At 38.2% G+C, this 22,730-nt stretch overlaps 1 protein-coding gene across 16 annotated transcripts in view; it reads left to right on the top strand.

Annotated features, from left to right (window-relative positions):
- LOC106982520 (zinc finger protein 37A-like) overlaps window positions 1-22,730 on the top strand; it is a 179,105-nt gene that overhangs the window by 48,160 nt on the left and 108,215 nt on the right. For 14 of the 16 annotated variants that reach the window (XM_053206946.1, XM_053206944.1, XM_053206945.1 and 11 more), the window contains 2 exons: window positions 7,500-7,644; window positions 7,922-8,017. The exons of 1 other annotated variant lie outside the window; for it this stretch is intronic. In XM_053206946.1, coding sequence (XP_053062921.1) covers window positions 7,500-7,644; window positions 7,922-8,017 — 241 coding nt within the window. Of the gene's footprint in view, window positions 1-7,499; window positions 7,645-7,921; window positions 8,018-21,406; window positions 21,570-22,730 lie in introns of those variants that run through there. One more of the 16 variants, XM_053206951.1, reaches the window with a different exon arrangement.

Here is a 22,730-nt window from a genome sequence, read left to right as displayed (position 1 = left end):
AAAGGGTCCAAGAGATAGCTCAAGTAGTTAATTTAATGATAGTCTTGTTCGATCCTGGTGTTAAACCTGATACGTTTAGGGGTGCCTAGGTGGCTCAGTAGGTTGAGCTTTTGAGTTTGGCTCAGGTCGGTATCTCACACTCCGTGAGTTTGAGCCCCGTGTCAGGCTCTGTGTTGACAGCTCAGAGCCCAGAGCCTGCTTCAGATTCTGTGTCTCCCTCTCTCTCTGCCTCTCTCTCTCTCACACTCTGTCTCTTGCTCTCTCAAAAATATATAAACATTAAAAAGAAAATAAAAACCCTGATACGTTTAGAGGAATGAATATGGCCTGCATGCTGGTTAACAAGAACTTTCCATGAGTACTTTAACCAGGTTGTGTATGCGAGTTGTATAGCCTATCGTTTAAAGTTAAATTCTCCAGTGAGTCTGTCTGAGCTTCTCCGTCAAATTCATCCCATAGCTTTCTGCCTTGGTTTTTCTTCTTCACTGTTTGAGATCTGTCCAGGTAAAGGTTGCCAATGATTCAATTGTATTTACTGACCACGCTTTCCAGGAGACTCTTTTTCTCTTTTGATGGATACTGGAAAAATGGTTGAATAATACTGTTTATTGTTTTGAGTACTTCTAAAAATATGTAAATTATCTTAATGTGTAATTGACAGGCATTTTGTCTTCTTAGTTCACTAGTAATTTGAGATCTATCCATATGTAGCTTATTTCCTTTTTTTTTTTTTTTTTTAATTAGAATCTTAATCAGGCTGCGGACTCAGTGCAGAGGTCAATCTCATGACAGTGAGATCATGACCTGAGCTGAAATCAAGAGTCAAGTGCTTCACCACCTAGACACCCCTGTAGTTTGTTTCTTTTAATGTTGGATTTTCCCGCTGTGTGGCTACATTGTATTCTAAATACTATATTTTACTGATAGACATGTAGGTAATTTGCATGTTTCATTAATATAACAGCTGCTGTGAATATCCTTGTCATTCTCTATGGTAAATGCAGATGTATCTCTAGACCCTGGAGCATTGCTTCTCAGAGTGAGGATCTTTGGCCAGAAATGGCAGTGTCACCTCGAAACTTGTTTGACATGCAGATTGTGACCCACCATCCCAAACCTACTGGAAGAGAACTTCTGGAGGCCAGGCCCAGCAATCTGTGTTTTTAGGGGATGTCCATGTGATGGTTGATAACACATTAAGTTTAAGAATCACTGGTCCAGTGTCCAGTGATTAGTATTTTTGAGTTACAGGATATTAGGATTTCTCATTTTTCTAGGTAAATTGTTACTCATCAGAAAACTGTGTCTTCTCCAGATACAGAAGTTATTCCTACTTCAAATGGTTACAAACTTCACTGTTTAATTTGTATGTGTCTGATTATTGAGTTTGTGCAAATTTCATAAATTTATGGTGTATAAGTGTTCAGCAATTTCAAGAGTGGGTGGAATTCTTGCACACCCATTGTTAGAATTATTTCTTTGTATTTAGTGGTTTTTTAAAAATATACATGTATCTCCCCCCACCCAAGAGAGGTAGTGTGAGCTGGGGAGAGGGGTAGAGGGAGATGGATGGAGGGAATCTTAAGCCGACTCCACACTCAGGGTAGAGCCCGACATGAGCCTGGATCCCACGTCCCTGGGGTCAGGACCACAGCAGAAATCAAGAGTCTGGTGGTCAACTAAGCCACCCAGTATTATGTATTAAAATTTAAATATATTTTTATTTGCACTTTTTTAATTGCTTGTTGCTGGCATGTTATTTTTTATATATTGACCTTATTTCCAACAAGTTTTCTACACTAATTTACTACATCTAATTGTTTATCTGTATATCCTAAAAATTTGGATTTTTTATGTATACACATGTATAATCTGCGAATAGTGACACTGCCATATACTTTTCCCAGATTTTGTACTTTTTTTTCTATATTGCCCTCTTAGGTCCTCAAATATATAATATTAAATAGAAGAAAGAGTAGGGGGTAAACTTTCCTTTCAGTATGGATTTTTGATGTATTTGTTTACATTTCATATGGCATCAAGGATGTCCAGTTTTATTCCTAGTTACCTAAAATTTTTCTTTTTTTTAATGAGTGCCAATTAAATTAAAAAAAAATTTTTAATGTTTATTTTTGAGAGAGAAAGAAAGAATACCAGCAGGGAAGGAGCAGAGAGAGAGGGAGACAGAGAATTCAAAGCAGGCTCCAGGCTCTGAGCTGTTAGCACAGAGCCCAACTTGGGGCTCGAACCCACGAACTGTGAGATCATGACCTGAGCTGAAGCTGGACCCTTAACTGACTGAGCCAACCAAGCCCCCCAATGAGTGCCAATTAAATTATTTAAAATGGTTTTGGACATCTGTTGAAATCGTCATATGATTTGTCTCCTTCATTTTCTTAGTAAATTACATCAAATCTTATGCAATTAAATTTAATGTAAAATTAATTACAACAAATTTAAATGTAAAACTAACAAGATATGTCTGAAATAAACCTAACTGGGTCATGGCAATATTTTGTTTTAGAATTATGTATCTGTGTCCATGAGAGACATTGAGCAATGAGGTATTTTTTCCTGGTGGGGGACATGTTCTTGTTAGCATTTAGTATTTAGTGTCAAAGATATGTTGAATTCATAACAAGAATTCTTGAGTATTTCCTCCTGCTTTCTCCCCAAGATTGTGTTTTATTTTCTTTCTACTTCTTTCTTAGGTATTCATTCATAGGTAAGGACATCTTTACCTGGAGTTAGTTCATTTCCCTCTCTTCTTTTCTTTCTTCACTGTTAAGTAGGCTCTGCACGAAATGTGGGGCTCGAACTCATCACCCTGGCTTACAACATCCCATTTTTTTCCTCTTTCTCCCAGCCTCTGGCAGTCCCCATTTTATACTCTGTTTCTATGAAATTGGCTTTATGGTGAGTTATAGTGTATGATATTTGTTTTCTCTCTGACTTACTTCATTTAGCATAATGCCCTCAAGGTCTGTCCATATTGTCTCAAGTGGCAGGTTTCCTTTGTTTTTATGGTTGAATAGTATTCCATTGTGTGTGTGTGTGTGTGTGTGTGTGTGTGTGTGTGTGCGCGCGCGCGTTTATGTATATATTATATATGCATGTATGTATACACGCATTATCTTTACCCCATTCCTCTGTTGATGAACTCTAAGCCTCATGCCTCATCTACTATCAATAATGTTGCAGTGAACAGGGGATTACAGGTGTCTTTTGCAGTTTTGATTCCATTTCTTTTGGATTTGTGCCTAGAATTGGATTGCTAGATTATCTGGTAGTTCCATTTTTAATTTTTTGAGGGACCACCATAGTGTTTTCCAAGGTGGCAGCACCAGTTTACATTCTCACCAACAGTGAATGAGGTTCCCTTCACGCCACAGTCTTGCCATTTGTCATTTCTTGTCTTTTTGATAATAGCCATTCTGAGAGGTGTGAAAGAGATATCTCATTGTGGTTTTGATTTGCATTTCCTTGATGGTTCATGATATTGAGCACCTTTGCATGTACATATTGGCCGTTTGTAGGTCTTTGGAAAAATGTCTGTTCAGGTCCTTTGCTCATTTTAATTGGATTATTTGCTTTTTGGTTTTTGAGTTGTATGAGTTATTTATACATTTTGGATATTAATGTCTTATCAGATACATGATTTGCGAATATATTTTCCCATTCTGTAGGTTACTTTCCAGTTCATGGACTGTTTGCTGGGCAGGGCTCTTAAGTTCGATAAAGTCTTGTTTGAGCTTTTGTTGCCTTGCTTTTGGCATCTTATCCAAAGAAAACATCATCCTAGAGAACAATGTTGAGCTTCTCCCCTATGTTTTCTTCTAGGAATTGTATGGTATCAGTTCTTATGTTTAAGTCTGATTCATTTCAAGTTAATTTGTATGAGTGGTGTAAGATAGGGGTATAGTTTCATTCTTTTGCGTGTTGGTATCCCATTTTCCTGTCACCATTTACCAAAGAGACTATCCTTTCCCCATTGTGTATTTTTGCAACCCTGTCAAAAATCAGTCGACCATATATGCGTGGGTTTATTGGGGGGTTTCTGTTCTGTTCCATTTGACTGCAACTGTTTTTATCACTGAAATAAGTCTCCCTTTCGCTGCAGTTCGTATTCCCTGTAACGTACCTTAATTAGGCCTTCGTTCACTTCGTTCATTAACCATTTATGAATAGTTAGTACGTGTCCTAATGTGTGCCAGCTGGTGAGGATTCTAAGAATGAGACATCGCTCTTTATAAGGAGAAACTCTTAGAACTGTGTAGGGCATTAAAAGAAACTCACGTGATTTTGACGTTACTGTAAGTCCTACGGTGGGGATCCTGTTTTGTTTTCCTCATGATTTTTCATTTCTGGTTAAAAATGAAAAGACAAGATTTTCAAGCCTAAAATAACATAATTGTTTTTTGTATTGGGTGACGTAACCCATTTGTATTTGTTCTTGTTAGGCTTTAGTCCCTCCATCTGACAATGTATTTCTTCCCTATGCTTTTTCTTGGTTGTGTGGGGCATCCCGATTGAGTGGGAGCCGGCAGGCGCCAGTGAAGAATTCACTCAAGACAGAACAGAAGAAATAGAAGTTTACTGGATATCCTGCAAGGGAGCAGCGGGCAAGATGGCAAAGGGGAGACCGTCTGCTACTAGGCGGTGGTGAGGGGCTGTAGTTCTAGAGTAGCTGTAACTTTTCCCCCTTTTTTGGTAATCTTAGGCACTATGCCTGCCGTGGGCAGCCCATTGGTCAGTGAGGGCCTGTGGCTTAATGAGCCTGTTCATGTCAGCTTGGTGGTCGTGGTCGTGGTCGCTGTGGATCCTTTTGCTTTCCTCAAGCTTTGACTGCTCAAGCCTGTTGTATACACAAGTGGTCTCTAGAGGTTGTTCGTTTGTATTTTATTGGATTATTTTGTTTTGTTTTTTCAACACTGCATCAGTCAGCTTGTGTCGTAACAAAGGATTCCTAAATTTATTTTTTGTTTGTGTCTGTGATCTTAGGGACTAAGGCGTGGCTCTGTTCCCTGTGCTGTGCATTGTGGGGTCAAGGATGAAGGATGATGTCTCTGAAAACTTCTCCCTGAAGTGACACATTTCCCTTGTACCACTTTTCATTGGACAAAGCAAGTCACGTGGCCCAGCTTGATGTCAGTGGGCAGGAGTTGTGATGTACCCACAGGGGCAGGCTGGGGCACTGGACCTACTGGAGAAGGGAAAAAATATTTTGTGAGTGGTTTGTCAGTGGTCACATGATTTATCAAGTGACCTTTGATGATACAGTTTAAAGTTACTCCTTCTAGAGTGGTTCAGTATTTAATTTTTATTCTAATACTAATTATCATTTAAGTTTAAATTGTGGTTATAGTTTGTAATTTTCTATTAATATATGAAAGGACCTTTATTATTACTGCAATTTGACCTTTACATTTACTTCAGTCATCTTCTGCTATCCCGTATTTTGTGGAAGCCCTCTGAAGTATTTTGTTTTCCTTAATGAAGAATATTTGTAATACTGTTTTTCAGACAGTTTCATGGGGCACCTGGGTGGCTCAGTGGCTTTAGCATCCTTCTCTTGATTTCAGTCTAGGTCATGATCTCATGGTTCCTGGGATGGAGCCGTGCTTGGGGCTCCACTCTCACAGCATGGAGCCTGCTTGGGATCCTCTCTGTCCCTTTCTCTCTGCCCCTCCCCTGCTCGTGCTCTCTCTTTCTCTCTCTCAAAATAAATAAAGAAACCTAAAAAAAATTCTTGAAGCAGTTTCATTAAAGGACAGAGCTGGTATGTCAGGAATGATTTGGAATCAAATATATCTCTTGATTGGTGAATTCTAATTATGTGCCTGGATAATACTACGTTAAGTAAGTTTTCTGGATTAGCTAGTGCAATCCTACAGCACCTTTATGCTGTAGGTACTGAAACTACAGAAGCGTATAAGGATTTACATTCAGGATCTATATAGAATAGTTCATTTGCAGAAAATGCAGTTTGAGAAGTGGACAAATTTGAGATCTCTTGAGTCCGAGTCTACCAGGAGATGCCTCTTCTGCCAATTTGCTACTTGAAATGTGGGAACCGGAACTCACATTACAAATGATACTGGAAGTGTTCTCAGTGGTTCCTGAGGTGCCTACTGGTTTTGCAAATGACTCAGGAAGATCTTTGTGTGCTGCTGATTTTATCATCTTGCTCCACCTCACTTCTTCATAGACTTGTCATGTCTCAGTGTATTCTCCCACTTCAGATACTTATGGAACCTCAGCCTTTATACTCACAATACGTAGCTGCATCAACAGGTAGAAACACGTTATTTACATATATTTTTTAACTTTTTTACGTTTATTTTTGAGACAGAGAGAGAGAGAGACAAAGACAGAACATGAGTTGGGGAGGAGCAGAGAGAGGGAGACATAGAATCCCAAGCAGGCTTCATGCTGTCCATACAGAACACAATGCGGGGTTCAAACCCATGGAACAGGGAGATCATGACCTGAGCCGAACTCGGACATTTAACCAACTTAGCCACCCAGGCACCCCTCAGCTTTTGCCTTTTAAACTGGAGGATAAAAATTTGTAACAGAATGTATTGATAGTATATTTATGTAATTCATAAATATCAACTTCGATAGTACTCAAAAGTGTTCTTTTTTTTTTTTTTTTTTTTTTACTTTTTTTAATGTTTATTCATTTTTGAGAGACAGAGAGAGACGGATCATGAGCAGGGAAGGGGCGGGAGAGAGGGAGACACAGAATCCGAAGCTGGCTCCAGGCTCCGAGCTGTCAGCAGAGCCCAGCGCGGGGCTCGAACTCACAAACTGTGAGATCATGACCTGAGTCGAAGTCGGACGCTCAACCAACTGAGCCACCCGGGCGCCCCAGTACTCCAAAATATTCTTTCAAGTAGAAAGTGATCACACATTGAAGACTCGGTCTAATTTTTCTGTGATCCATTCCATGAATTCCTTTCTGGCACTTCTTGTCATCACAGATCCAGGCTGGATTCTCAACTTTTCCTCCGCCATTTGCCCTCTTCTCATTTCGCAAATGTGTTAATGGAGCCCCAGCTTTGCTTTCACCGGGGACCACGACCCTGTGTTCATGAGAGTACGGGGTTCTTCTTCTCCAACAGCCGTTCTTCAGTGAGGCCCCACAGAGAGCTAATTTTGCTGCTCGTTTGTTTTAGTCTATCTTGTGCATACTTCACCTTAGGCATTGTAAGCTGTTACTGCATGTTTTCTTATCAGAATATGTGCTCCTTGAATACAAGAACAGTTTTATTAATCTTAGCATTTCTAAGAATTGGAACAGTTCCGGATACATTGTGGGATTTGGTGATTTTTACATTAATAATACCCTGAAGCAATGGCATAGTGTTGGTTAGATTTCTCGTCTCCCCTCAAAGCCTAAAGCCAAACACACCTTCTGCAGACTATTTTGGTAATCGTGAGAAGGATTGGTTCCCATACAGCTTTTCCATGTCACCCAATTGTGAACATTTCAGATTGAACAGAAATCCCAGGGATCAGTATCATTTAAGGATGTGACCGTGGGCTTCACCCAGGAGGAGTGGCAGTGCTTGGACTCAAGTCAGAGGTCCCTGTACAGGGACGTGATGCTGGAGAACTACAGCCACCTTGTCTCAGTGGGTAAGGACTGTTTTTATGTAATTCCAAGTAGCATGTTTTGATTGTGTTAATTATGAGGCGTATAGGCTCTGTGCCGCGTTGAATGATATTTAAGATTGGAATTCAGGAGTCGTTGCCGATTGACCGCCATTGGGCACCAGGAAGGTAGTTGTGTTTACCTCTCCAGTGAAGTGTTCCGTGGCTTCTTCACTGAGCAGCTGCAGCGGCTTCCTCCTCTTCCAGAGGCCCTGAAGTCTAGGCCACCTGGTCTGAATCCTGAATGATTTCACGTTGACAGGGTCCTGTGCTACCAAACCAGAGGTGATCTTCAGGCTGGAGCAAGGAGAGGAGCCATGGATATCGGAGGAAGAATTCCCAAGCCAGAGCCTCCCAGGTGAGTTGATACATACGGCACCGATGAACATCAGGACATTTATTATCTTCCCATGATTAACCCAGGGCTGGACAACTTTGGAATGTGTTTTTAAGGTGTCTGTTTAGAAGTCATAATCCAGTGAGTGACTGAGAATACTGGTTATTGAACCAAACCTCCAGATTCTGCTCTCACGAAAAATGTTCTCCTGTTTGATTCACGTTTTGAATATTCACCATTCTTACATTTGTCAACAGACCAATCTTTGCCTTCCTCCCCTTTGCCATCGTTTTCCTGCATGAGTCTGTGTTTCTCAAAGCCGTGTCAGCCCCGACCTTACCTGCGTTGTTGCACTGCATTCCTGCTGTTCCCAGGCATTGTTTCATACACTGATTTTCCGACCTAAATAATTTTTGAGTGCTTGCTGTTGTCTAAATACCATAGTAGTGAGAGGCGCGTGGGTGGCTCAGTCAGTTGAGCGTCTGACTTCAGCTCAGGTCATGATCTTGCTGTCCATGAGTCGAGCCCTGCATCGGGCTCTGTGCTGACAGCTCAGAGCCTGGAACTTGCTTCAGATTCTGTGTCTTCCTCTCTCTTGGCTCTCCCCGACTCGTGCTCTGTCTCTCTCTCTCAAAAATTAATAAATGTTAAAAACATTTTTTTGATTAAAAACAATTAATAAATGCCATAGCAGTGAAAGAATAATGTGCCAGTGACTTTGTACAAGTAGCACTAGTGGCCAAGAGATTCATGCAGAGGTGGTCAACATCACTAACGTGAGGGAGATGCGCATCCGAGCCACATCACACCATTTAGAATGGCTAGCACCAAGAAGACAAGAGAGAACAAGTGTTGGCGAGGATGAGGAGAAAAGGGAAGTCTTGTGCACTGTCGGTGGTGGTGATGTAAATTGGTTCACCTACTGTGGAAAAGGGTGTGGAGATTCCTCAAGCAGTTAAATATAGAACTGTCCTAGGATCCCGCAGTTGTACTTGGGAACATACCCGAAGAAAATGAAAAGAGGATATCGAAGAGAATATACACATTCCTGTGTATCACGGCCTTATTGACAATAGCCAGATCTGGACACAATCTGCGTGCTCGTCAGTTCATGAATGGCTAAAGAAAGAAAAGAGAGTAGTAGTATTCGGTCATGAGAAATGACATCCTGCCACTTTAAGAGAAAGACAGTTACCGTGTGGTGTCACTTATATCTGGAATCTGGAAAAGGCAAACTCATGATAACGGAGGGTAATGTGGTGGTTCCCAGGGGATGGGGTGTGGGAAAGGAGGGAAAGGACAAGATCGGAAGAGATAAGTAAGCCGTAGAGATGGCGGATACCATATCAAGAATGCAGACAGTATCGAATTGCGGTCATCACACTTGCCCAGACACCAGAACTGAATCGTTCCAATCACTAATAAGGCATGGGAATTGTGTAACATAATAAAGGTGCTGATCATTGGCACAGTAGCAGTCCTAATACAGTTTATAATTGTCTGAAACTAACGTGCACGTTGAATTTATACACTTATATGTCTCATGCATTTAAAAAGTAGCACTAGAAGGAGATACTTCTGCGTATTAACGCTGTGTAGTGGTATAAAATGACCTTGGAAATTCGAGCAGAGTTAAATTGTGCTGCTTTAAGAAGAGTAGTCAGGGGAGACCTAAAGTAGCAGATCAGCCACCGTTAGAGCAGGATTTGAGTGAAATGTTTGTGTGAGTTGGGTGGTTTCTGCCTCTTCTCAGCAAGGGAAATAGCACCCACTAAGCCAATGAGCAGGAATGTGTTTGGTGTTTTTTGGGAAATAGCGGAAAAAAAAAAAAAGTCACAGTGGCCAGAGGGGAGTGAGTGATTGATGAGTGTGGGACAGGAAATGACGTCAGGCAGTTGTGGTCCACAAGGTAAATATCATAAATCTTATTAAAGTTATTAATGTTATCCTCTTTAGTATATTTTGGTTAACAAGCAATGTGTAGTTTATGTTTATAAGATCGTTCTCGCCCCTGGAGAAGATATCGGGAAGAGCATAAGCACTACAGATGTCGCTAGAGGACGCTTGTCGTTTTCCTTAAGGGTGATTATGGTCAGTCCAGATTGGAAGGCGTGGAGGTAACGAGAGGAGGGTGGAATCTCTGTGTGTCAGGAAGAAGAGTAACAGAAAGGGAAGGGGGGTGGGACTTGAAGGATTTTAAAGAATAATGGTTGAAAACTTCCCAAGTTGGGCAGTAGAGCTAAAAGTACTCATTGAAGAATCTGCGTGAACTCCAAGTAAGATTAATGCAAAGGGATCCACGCCAATGGCATGTCATGATTACATTTCTAAAAACAAGAGAATGTTTCAACGTAGCCGGAGAGAAACATCTCCTTTTCTTTGGACATGATAGTGGATGTTTCAGCCAAAAGCATGGAAGCTAGAGGGAAACGATGCCTTTTTTTCTGAGTACTGAAGGAAAAGAACTTTCAGGCAAAACTGGTATCTTGTGAAGATATATTCATGAAAGGAGAGCTGAAGTTATCATACAAAGGAAAACTAAGAGAAAATGTTGGGAAACTTAACTTTTACTGATTTATTAAAAAAATTTTTGTAACATGTATTTACTTTTGAGAAACAGAGATAAAGCACAAGCAGGGGAGGAGCAGAGAGAACAGGAGACACAGAACCCAAAACAGGCTCCAGACTCTGAGCGGTCGCCAGAGCCCGACGTGGGGCTCGAACTCACAGACCTTGAGATCATGACCCGAGCCGAAGTCAGACGCTCAACCCTCTGACCCAGCCAGGTGTCCCTAGCAAACTTAACTTCTAAAAATGGCTAGAGGAACTCCTCTGAATAGAAAGGAAATAACACAAGAATGTTGGAACTTCAGAAAAGAATGAACATTGGAAGTGGAAAAAATAAGGATAAATATAATGGAGTTTCCTCCTCATAATTTTCTGAAATCATATTTGATTGTTGAAGCAAAATGTAGAAATATCCTATGATTTGATGCTCCATGTGTGGGGAAAATACATAATTACATTTAAAATATATAATAAAGGGATTTGGATGGAATTGAAGTTTTACATTTCCCTTGAGTTGGTAAAATGTTGATCTGAGAAGAATGTGATGAATCATATATGTGCCTTTTACCTAGAAATGGACTCAAATACCTCGAACAACCACCAAAAAAATGTATGAAGTGTACACTTAGAAATACTCTCAAGTAGTTACCTGCATAATCCTTGGCAAAATATTAGCAAGTAGAAAACAGTGGTGTATAAACAGAGTCCTACACCGTGACTGAGTTGTTTATATCCAGAGCATGTAAAAGTGGTTTAGCATTCCAGAAACAAACAATCAGTATAATGTACCATAGGCTGACAAAGATGCTGTTATACATAAAATTGCTTTATTAATTTCCTTTCAGATTGTTGATTGCAGTTGCATAGAAGCCTCACCTGATTTGGGGGTGGTTATATTGTGGCTTACAGCTTTTCTGAATTTATTTATTACCTCGAGTGGCCTTTTTGTAAATTCCTAGGGATGATTTGTAGTTAGAGGGAACTTTTCCACTCTTTCTTTAAGGCCAAAGAATTGTTTCCTTAATCCCAAAAGCAGATGGTCGCTCTTGGAAGAAAAACTACAAATAATTCTTAGGAATATAGATGCAGAACTCCAAATAAAGTCCAACGGTGTAGGAAAAGAAATATATGCCATGACAAATTAGGATTTATTCCAAGCCTGCAAGCTCATTCAACATTCAAAAATCAATTAACATAATCCATCCCATCAGTAAGCTGCAGAAAGCAAAACTGTATGATCCTTTGATAGGATCCTTTGATGCAGAAGAAGCATTTAACAGAATCCATGTATGATTAAAATTCAGCAAACTAGGAATAGAGAATTTCCTCAAGTTGATGAAAAACATCTACCAAAAAATCTGTTAACATCACATATAATAAAGAGAAACTGGGTGCTTTCTCTCTAAGATCAGGAGCAAGTTAGGGCCATCCGGTTTCACCACTCTTATTTGACATCTTACTAGAAATCCTAGGTAATGCAACAAAATGGATATGAAAGGTGACAAGGGAAGAAATAAAACTCTTCTTTTTGCAGAGATTCAATTGTCTAAGAATCCTAATGCGGCACACTCCTACAACATAGAAGTCATTTATAGGAAGGTTGCCAGATACAAGCTTAATATTCAATAGGCATTTGCCTTATTAGTATTTTAGTTGTAGTTGTCTTTTTATTGGTGAGTTGTAAGCGTTCTTTACATATTCTGTATATCAGTCCCTAATTAGGTATATAGTTTGCAAGTATTTTCTCCTGTTTCTGGGTTGTCATTTTACTATTTTGTCTGTGCACTCTGCAGCAAAAGAGTTTTTTGTTTCATGAAATACAGGTTATCTGTTCTATCTTTTGTCACTATTGGTTTTGGTGTTGTATCTAAAAGGGCTGTGTCTATCCCAAGGACAGAAAGATTCATTCCTATATTTTCTTTAAGTAAATAGTTGTTACATTTAGGTCTGTTACCCACTTTTGTGTATGTTGTGAGAAAAGAGTATAATTGTTTTGCATGTAGATATCTAGTTGCCTCAGCATCAGTTGTTGATAAAGGTGTGTGTGTGTGTGTGTGTGTGTGTGTGTGTGGTCTTGACAATACATCGTTTTGATATATACACACAGTCACACATCCATTTCTCCTACCCCCAAACCCATACCTCTGTCAACCGACAGTATGTTCCCTGGATCTGTAACATCACTGTGTTTGTGTTTTTCATTTTTCAAATTCCATGTAAGCAAGATCAAACATTATTAGTCTTCCTTTGTCTGACTTCTGTGACTTTGCATAATGCCCTCAGGATCCATCCATGGTGTCCCCAAATGGCAAGATTTCATTAATTTTTATGACTGCGTAATATTCCACACGTATATCATATTTATAATATGTATATATACATAATACATACGTATGTAAAACATATAAAATATAGTATGCATAATGTGTTTAACTTATAACTATGTATTCTTCATTTGTTTATATAGTGCTACAGTGAAAAAACATGTCTATGTCTTTTCAGCCTAGTGTTTTCATTTTCTTCAGATATATACCCAGAAGTGGAATTACTGGATCACATAATAGTTCTATTTTTAATGTTTTGAGGAACTGCCATGTTGTGTTCTATGGTGGCAGAACAGTTCAGCCTCCCACGAAGAGTACCTAAGGGTTTCCTTGTCTTCATATCCTTATAAACACTTGTTATGTTTTGTCTTTTTGAGAATAGTCATTCCCATAGGTGTGAAGTGCTATCTCATTGTGGTTTTGATTTGCATTTCCCTGATGATGAGTGTCGTAGAGTACTTTCTTCAAGTACCTGTTGGCCGTCTGTATGTCTTCTTTGGAAAAATGTCTATTCATATCCTGTGCCCATTTTAAGTCAAATTTGATTTTTCTTATTGAGTAATATCAGTTGTGTTTTGGACATTAACCCCTTATCAGATAAATGCTTGCAAATAGTTTCTCCCATTCAGTGGATTGTCTTTGATTTGATTGATGGTCTGCTTTGCTTTTTAGTTTGATGCAGTCCCACGTGCTCATTTTTGCTTTTGTTGCCTTTGTATTTAGGGTCAAATACAAAAACTTACTGCCGAGATTGATGTGTAGCCTACTGCCTGTTTTCTTCGAGGACTTTCATAGTTTCAGGTTTTGTGTTCCAGTCTTCAATCCATTTTGAGTTAGAGTTTGTGTATGGTGCAAGATAGCGGTTTAATTTCACTCTTTTGCATGTGGCTGTCCGTATTTCCTAACACCGTTTATTGAAGTGGTGACTGTCCTTTCCCTATTGTATATTCTGGGCTCCTTTGTCATAGATTAGTTGACTTGGATGTGGGTTTATTGCTGGACTCCGTGTTCTGTTGCATGGATCTGTGTGTCTGGATTCATGCCAATAGCATACGGTTTTGATTACAGTAGCTTTGTGGTATAGTTTGAAATCAGCAAGCATGCTACCTTCTGCTTTCTTGTTTCTTCTCAAGACTGCTTTGGCTATTCAGGATTTTTTGTGTGGGCTCCTGGCTGGCTCTGTTGTTTAGTGTCCAACTATTGATTTCAGCTCATGTCATGATCTCACGGTTCATGAGACCGAGGCCTGTGTTGGCATCTGCGCTGACAGTGCAGAGCCTGCTTGGGATTCTCTATCTGCCCCTTTCCTGCTCACATGTATGTGTCTTCTTTCTCTCAAAATAAACAAATATTAAAAAAAAAAAAAAACCTCTTGTGGTTCTACCTACAAATTTTAGTATTATTTCTTCTAGTGTGAAAATTGTTATTGGTATTTTCATAGGGGTTGCATTGAGTATGTAGATTGCTTTGAATAGTAAGGACATTTAAAAAAAACTTTTTTTTTTAATGTTCGTTTCTGAGAGACGGAGAGAGAGCATGAGTGGGGGAGAGGCAGAGAGACAGGGAGACACAGAATCCGAAGCAGCCTCCAGGATCTGAGCTGTCAGCAAAGAGCCCACTGCAGGGCTTGAACTCATGAACCATAGGATCATGACTTGAATTGAAGTCAGTTGCTTAAGGGACTGAGCCACCCAGGTAGTCCAGTAAGGACATTTTAATGCTAATCTTCCAATCTAAGAGTATAGTATATCTTTCCAGCTGTTTGTGTTGTCTTCCATTTCTTTTATTGGTGTTTTCTAGTTTTTAGATTACAGATCTTTTTCCTTCTTGGTTAAGTTTATTTCTAGGTATTTTATAATTTTTGGTGCAATTGGAAAGGTAAATATTTTCTTAATTATTTATTATCATTATTATTTTGTTATTAGTGTATAGAAATGCAGCAGATTTTTATATCTTGTTTTTTCTTTTTATTCTGCAATCTTAACCTAATTCATACATCCATGCCAACATTTTTTTGGTGGCGTCTTTACGGTTTTGTATATATTATATGACTTCACATAGTGATAGTTCCACTTCTTTAGCAACCTGGATACCATTTATTTATTTATTTTTGTTCTCTGATTTCTGCAGCTAGGACTTAATTCCATTACTGTGTTGAATAAAAGTAGGAAGAATGGGCATCCTTGTCTTGTTCTTTATGTTAGAGAAAAAGCTTTTAGTTTTTCCCCATTGAGTATGCTGTTAGCTTTTGTTTTTTTATATATGGCCATTATTCTGTTGAGGTGCGTTCCCTTTAACCCCACTTTGTTGAAGGATAACCTTATGATTTTTTTCCTTTATTTTGGTAATGTGTGTCATGTTGATGGATTTGTGGATGTTTGACCATCCATGCGTGCCTGTAATAAATCACACTTGGTTACGGTATATCTTCCTTTTAATGTATTGTTGCGTTAAGTTTGCTAATATTTTCTAGCATCTGTGTTCATCAGGGATATTCTGTCATGTTCTGTTCTTGTAGCATCATTGTCCGGTTTTGGTATGATGGTAATGCTGGCCTTGTAAAATGAGTTAGGAAATGTCCCTCCTCTTCTATTTTTTGGTGGAGTTTGAGAATGGTATTTTATTTTAGGTGATTTGTGGAATTCATCAGTGAAGGTGTTTGGTCCTGGGCTTTATTTGGTGGGTGTGGGGAGGGGGCTTTATTTTTAGGGAGGCTTTTTTTCCTGATTCAGTTTCCTTAGTATTAATTGGTCTGTTCAGATTTCATGTTTTATTTCATCATGATTCACTCTTGGTAGACCATTTTTCTAGAGATTCATGCATCTCATCTAGAGTGTCAAATTTGTTAAGACATAATTGTTCATAGTAGTCTCTTAAAATCCTTTGTGTTTCTGTGGTACGAGTTATAATATTTTATCTTTTCTGATTTAATTTATTTGAGTCCTCTTTGTCTTGGTTAGTCTAGTAAAAATTCAGTTTATTTTGTTTGTCTTTTCAAGGAACCAGCTCTTAATTTTATTGATCCTTTCAGATCATATTTCATTTATTTCTGCCCTGATCATGATTATTTTCCTTCCTTCTGCTAACTTGGGTTTCATGTCCTTGTTTTTTTCTAGTTCCTTGAGATGTAAGGTTAGGTTTTTTGTTTGTTTGTTTGAGAAGTTTCTGGATTCTTATTGTAAGTGTTTATCACTATGAATTTCCGTCTGAGTACTGCCTTTCCTGTATCCTTTAAGTTTTGATATGTTGTATTTCCATTTTTATTTGCCTCAAGGTATCCCTTGGTTTCTCTGTTGACTCATTGGTTGTTCAGGAGAGAGTTGTTTAGTCTCCACATATCTGTGGATTTTCCAGTTTTCTTACTGGTAATTGATTTCTAGCTTCATGCAGGAAAGAAGCTTGGTTGGGTTTGGGTCTTCTTAAATTTGCTAGGATTTGTTTTTTTGTCTTAATATATGGTCAATCCTTGAAAATTGTTCATGTGTACTTGAGAAGTTTTCTTTGTGGATGAAATGTTTGTATATCTCTGCAAAGTCCATCTGGTCTAATGGGGTATTTCAGGACAATGTCAATTTTAAAATGACAACAACTGAGGATTGAACATATTCTAGTGCTCTGTGTTTGTATTTTCCCCTCCCTATTTTATGGTTTTGATGTCAATTCTTGTATCTTTTAATCTTCTGTATGTCTTAACTAATGATTATAAGTAATTACGGTTATTTTTTGTACTTTGGTCTTTTATGTTGCATACTGCTTTTGTAAGTGATTAACCCACTATCTTCACAACATTAGGATGTTCTGAATTTCACTATATATTTGTTTTTACCAGTGAGATTTATACTTCAATATGTTTTCGAGTTACTAATTTGTATTCTTTTGTTTCAACTTAAAGAAATCCCTTTAACATTTCTTGTGAGGCTTTTCTGGTGTTGGTGAATTCTGGCTTTTGTTTGGGAAACTTATTTATTTGTCCTTTGATTCTAAATGAGAACTTTGCTGTGTATTGTTGTCCAGTAAATATTTTTCCTTTCCCATTCTTTGAATATACCATGCCACTGCCTTCTGATTGGAAAAGTTTCTGCTGAAGGATCTGATAATCTTATGAGAGTTCCCTTTTCTGGAACCAGTTGTGGATTTTTTGCTACTTTTAACATTCTCTCCGTGTCTTTAATTTTTGGCACTCCATCTCATAATGTGTTTCAGTGTGGGTTTTTTGACTTCATCTTACTTGGAAATTTCTGAGCTTCCTGGATATGGATTTCCTTTTTTCCGCCCAATTTGGGGAAGTTTTCGGCTATTATTTCTCTCAGTGAATTTTCTGCCCCTTTCTTTTTCATCCCCTTTTGTGATTTCTATAATGCAAATGTTGGTCTGCTGTATATTGTCTCATATGTCTCTTAAGCTGTGTTCACTTTTCCCCCTGCTCTCATTGGGTGAGTTCCATTGTCTGACTGCAGATTACTCATTCATTCTGCCTCATTGTTCTGCTATTGAATTCCTCTAGTATTTTTCAGTTGTCTTACTGTATTTTCTGTTTGGTACTTTCTGGTACTTTCTTCTTGTTGAGGTTCTCCCCGTGTTCATCCGTTTTCTCCTGAGTTCGATGAGCATCTATATGACTATTATTTTGAACTCCTTATTAGGTAAATCACTTGTCTCCATTCCATTAAGAACTTATTCTTAGGTTTTTTTCTTGTTCTTTCGTTTTGAACACACATTTCTTTGTGTATTTTTCTTGATTCTCTGTGTTGGTTTGTGTTCATTAGGTAAAACAGCCACCTCTCCTAGTATTGGAAGAATGGCCTGGTGTAGGTGATGAACCTTATCATTCGACCCTGACTTAGCTCTTGGTTGCCTGTCAAATTTTCATGGTTGTCTAACCAGCCTCTTTTATTTGTAGTGGCTTTCAGTAGTTGAGGGTATTCCAAGACCTGTCACAGTCCCAAGGGGAGGATCTCACTCAGCATCTAGATTCAGGCTGATTGGAAGGGAGGTCTTCAGACGGTATCTCTTAAAGTATACAAATATGTACAGTCCTGTGAGACCGGAAGCAGAAGTGATGCTGGCCACCAGAGCTGGGGAATCTAAAAGTGTTCACTAGGCAGTAGGTGCCCAAGTATGGTGGAGGAGTATACACACTGCTTTCCAGAAGACACTGGCGAGCTGGAGTGAGGCAGAGGGAGAACGCGGAGAGAAGATACCCTCCAGCTGGAGTGAATCAGAGGGAGAGTGCACTGTTGGTGCTCACTTGCCATTGTCAGATGATAAACCAGCCTTGCGTTAGTAGGATAAATCTCACGGGGTCTTTGTGTGTCATCTTCATAATGTGTTATTCGATAACATTTACTAGTATTGTGCAGAGTATCTGTGGGTCTGTATTCCAAAGATGTTGCTCTTAGTTGTTTTAGACATTGAACTGTAGTTGTCTTCTCTCATCATGTCTGAGTTTAGTGCCGATGTAATATAAGGCTCACATAATTAGGGGGGAGGTGTTCTTTTCTATTGTTTGCAGGAGTGTTTGAATAATCAATATTAATTATTACTTAAACGAGTTTAAAAATTCACCAGTGAAACCATCTGGACCTGGGCTTCCTTTATGGGCAGTTTTAAAATGACTGCAGTGTGTTTACTTCTTACACTTTTTTTCAGATAGCTTATTTCTTCTTGAGTTGTTATATTTTTTCCGATTCTAGGAATTTTTGTATTTCAGCCAAGTTATCAAATTAGTTGACATACAATTCAAAACATTCACTTATATTTTGTTTTTGTAGCGTAGAAAACATTCCAGGTTTGTAATGTGAGTACATTCTATCCCTAGCGTGTGTACTGCCTTTATTCCACAACTTCAGTAATTTAGTTCTTTCAGAAACGTTTATTTATTTTTGAGAGTGTGCACATAAGAGTGAGCAGGGGAGGGGCAGAGAGCAAGAGGGAGAGAGAGAATCTCAAGCAGGCTCCACGCTGCCAGCACAGAGCCCAATGCAGGGCTCAATCACGTGAATCATGAGATCATGATCTGAGCCGAAATCAAGAGTTGAGTGCTCAACTGACTAAGCCACCCACATAGGCGCCCCATAACTTCAACAATTTGACTGTTATGTCTCTTATTTCCATGTCAGCCTAAATATAGTTTAGTCAGGTTTATTGATATTTTAAAAGAGTCATCTATTGCCTTTCTTTTCTGGTTCATTAATTTTTACTCTTCTCTCATTTCCCATTCTTGCTTGCTTTGGATTTATATTACTTTTTTTCCCCCTTGTTATCAGTTGTATAAGGCAGATTATTGATTTGGGCTTGTTCTTTTTTAATGTGGTTATTGCAGGATAAATTGACTTCTAAGTAATGTTTTCTGTGTGTCTCAAGTGTTCGTATATTTGGTCTTCATTTTTACTCAAAGTGTTCTCTTAAGTTTCCTGGATATTTTTCCCCTCTATTTTATTCAGAGATGCATTGTTTAATGTCCTATTTGTGAGTTTTCAAAATTCCTTTATATGATTAATTTATAATTTCCTTCCATTTTGGTGGGAGAACCTTTTAAAATGTATTCTGGGGAACCTTCCGTATGTACTTCTGAAGAATGTGTAATCCTCTCTTTTTGAGTGGAGTGTCTTATGTATATTTGTTATTCTGGTCACCTGATAGTGTTATTTTTATCTTTTTTTTCCTCCTATTTGTATTCTAGCAGTTGTTTTATCCATTACTTAATTTGGAATTTTAAAGTCTTTAATTATTGTTGTTGTGTGTATTTTTCCTTTGAAGTTTGTCAGTATTTGCTCTAGTCTCATTGTCAGCAACGTAGAATTACGTGGATTTATGTCTCCTTTACTGATGGACTGTTTTCATTATATAATGTCCCTCTTTATCTCTAATAACGTATTTTGTGTTAAAGTATATTTTGTCAGATATTAATATAGTTCATTAATTCATTCATTAATATGAATTCATTAATTCATTAATACTCATTAATAGTAATTCATTCATTAATAGGAATCTAAGTGTGTCTCATGTAGACAGCTTGTGTTTGGGACCTGACAATTACCGCTTTTTGATTGGATTTCTAAATCCATTCCCAGTTTTCTGTTCTTGGTATGACTGGATTTACTCTTGCCATTTTGCGTTTTGATGTTTATCTGCCTTATGCCTTTTTGAACCCATAGTTCAAACAAGTACCTTGTTTTTCATTAAGTGAATGTGTTTTAGCATAGTATTTAAATTCTTCAATGACCTTTTCACTTAGTTATTTTCGTAATGGTTGTTATTAAAATTTTCCTAAGAAATTCACCCTAACAGACTCCACTTCAGATTTATACCCCCTCATCTACAGTGAAATATAGAAATGTCATTCATATATAGTTCTATTTCTTCTACTCTATTTTTGTGATATTACTTGTATACAGAGTAGATCTGTATATGTTTAAATTCCAACAATACATTGTTGAATTACTACTTTATGTTCTGAGATCAAGACCTGAGCTGAGATTGAGATCAAAAGTCAGGTGTTTAACCGGCTGAGCCACCCAAGTGCTCCTCTTCTCTTAGTTTTGGGTTTAGTTTTCTCTTTCCTAGTTTTTAAAGGTGGACACAGCTGTAGTAATTGAAAAGTTTCTTACTTAACACAAGTATATTTTTGTGTGTATGTATGTATCTCTAATACAAATACATATGTGAAATTTCTTTTTTTGGAATACGTATTATAAAGTATATTTAAGATATATATATATTTCATACATTGGATTTTGTATATATGTGTGTACACACATCTAACACACACGTATTAAATTTGTGTCAGATAAGATGGACTATCACAAACTAGTGGCCAACACAAGTACATTTTTGTGTGTATGTATATATCTCTAGCACAAATACATATGTGAAATTTCTTTTATATGGAGTATGTATTATATACAACATATCTAATATATTATGTATAAATTTCATGTGTGTGTACACACACATATATCTAACACACCTCTATGAAATTTGTGTCGGAAAAGATGACCATCACAAATTAATGGCTTCAGCTGCTTCCTGTTTAAGAATCTAGAAAAAAAAGGAACAAATTAAATCCATAGTAAGCAGAAGAAAGGAAGTAATAAAGATAAAAAGTGATGTAATTCAAATCAGAGGAATAAATGAGAAAATTAGTGAATCCCAGAGCTGGTTCTTTTAAGGTCAGTAAAATTGACAGACTTCTAGATGAGACAAATTACTATTATTTTTTTTAATGTTCATTTAGTGCAAGCAGGGGAGTTGCAGAGAGAGAGGGAGACACAGAATCTGAAGCAGGCTCCAGGCTCTGAGTTGTTGGCACAGAGCCCGACGCTGGGCTCTATCTCATGAACTGCCAGATCATGATCTGAGCCGAGGTCAGACGCTTAACCAACTGAGCCCCCTCGGTGCCCTGAGACAAATTATTAATGTCAAGAATAGGAGTGGCAATATCACCAAATATTCTACAGATACTACAAGTCAAATAAGGAAATATTATGCCTCTAACTTTATGAATTCAACGATTTAGATGAAATGAACAGTTTCCTGCAAAAAAACAACTACTAAAGCTCACTTCAGAAGAAATAGATAGCTGTTCCACAAAGAAGACCCAGGGGCTTCATTAGTGAGTTCTGCCACATGTGGAATAACACAAGTTTTACTAAACTCTTCAAGAAAATCCAGGAAAAAAGGTATACTAATTCATTCGTAGGCCAGCATTTTCCTAACACTGAAAATGGAGAAAGACAGTACAGGCATACCTCAGAGATATGTTAACAAATTTCAGAACCTATGTGGAAAATTTTTAAAGAGATAATTTTGATGAAACTCATTTTCATGATAGCTATACCTCTGATTATGGAGGATTTTGTGGTGAAGGGAGGAGTTTTGTGTAGCCCACAAACACATAGATATTTGCAAGCTGTTGCTCCTCTTGAATGGATTATATGATGGGTGATGTATCCTTGGAGGATTTTCTTGAGTGTGATCATGTCTTCATTCTTATGAAATACATGCTGACATGTTTGAAATAACAGGTCATGATGTCTGCACATAAACCAAATAGTTCATGGTCAGAAAGCCTTTATAGAGAGAAAGATAAAGCAAATGTGGCAAAAATTTAACAACTTGTGACTCTAGGTGGAAAGGATGCAACTGTGTATTTTATGGCTCAGGCAAACTCGATATTTTCTGTTTCTTATGTGGGAATTATTCTGTTTACATTTTGTTTCTTCCAAGGTAAATTTGGTAAGTGGTATTTTGTTAGTAAATTCGTTGCTACATTTCTTTCAGATGTATTTGTATCAAGTTGAACAAAAATAGCCTTTAGGATTTTTTCATACCATGTTTCAATGGTAGTTTCTTCCTTAATTTTTTTCTCAGTTTGCACACTTGAGATTTCATTCCCTTGTTTTTGTTGAAGAGGTTATCCTATGATTTGCCTCCTTTGTTGCTTTTCAAAGAACCAGCTTTTTTTTAAAGACTTTATTTATCTCTACACTCAAGTGGGGCTCAGACTCCCAACCCCAAGCTCCAGAGCTGCACACTCCACCACCTGAGCCCGCCAGGTGACCCCCAAAGAACCAGGTTTTTGACTTACCACTTATTTTACTGTTTTTCTGTTTTTTGTTCATTAACTTGTTTTTTTTAATGTTTATTTATTTCTGAGTTTTGAGAGAGACAGAGCACGATCAGGGGATGGGCAGAGAGACAGAGACACACACACACAGAATCCGAAGCAGGCTCCAGGCTCTGAGCTGTCAGCACAGAGCCTGACATGGGGCTCGGGCTCACCAACCGTGAGATCGTGACCTGAACCGAAGTCGGATGCCTAACCAACTGAGCCACCCAGG

This window comes from Acinonyx jubatus, chromosome D2 (genome assembly GCF_027475565.1).
Source record: "Acinonyx jubatus isolate Ajub_Pintada_27869175 chromosome D2, VMU_Ajub_asm_v1.0, whole genome shotgun sequence".
Lineage (NCBI taxonomy): Eukaryota > Metazoa > Chordata > Mammalia > Carnivora > Felidae > Acinonyx > Acinonyx jubatus.
This window is presented reverse-complemented; position numbering and strand designations above follow the sequence as displayed.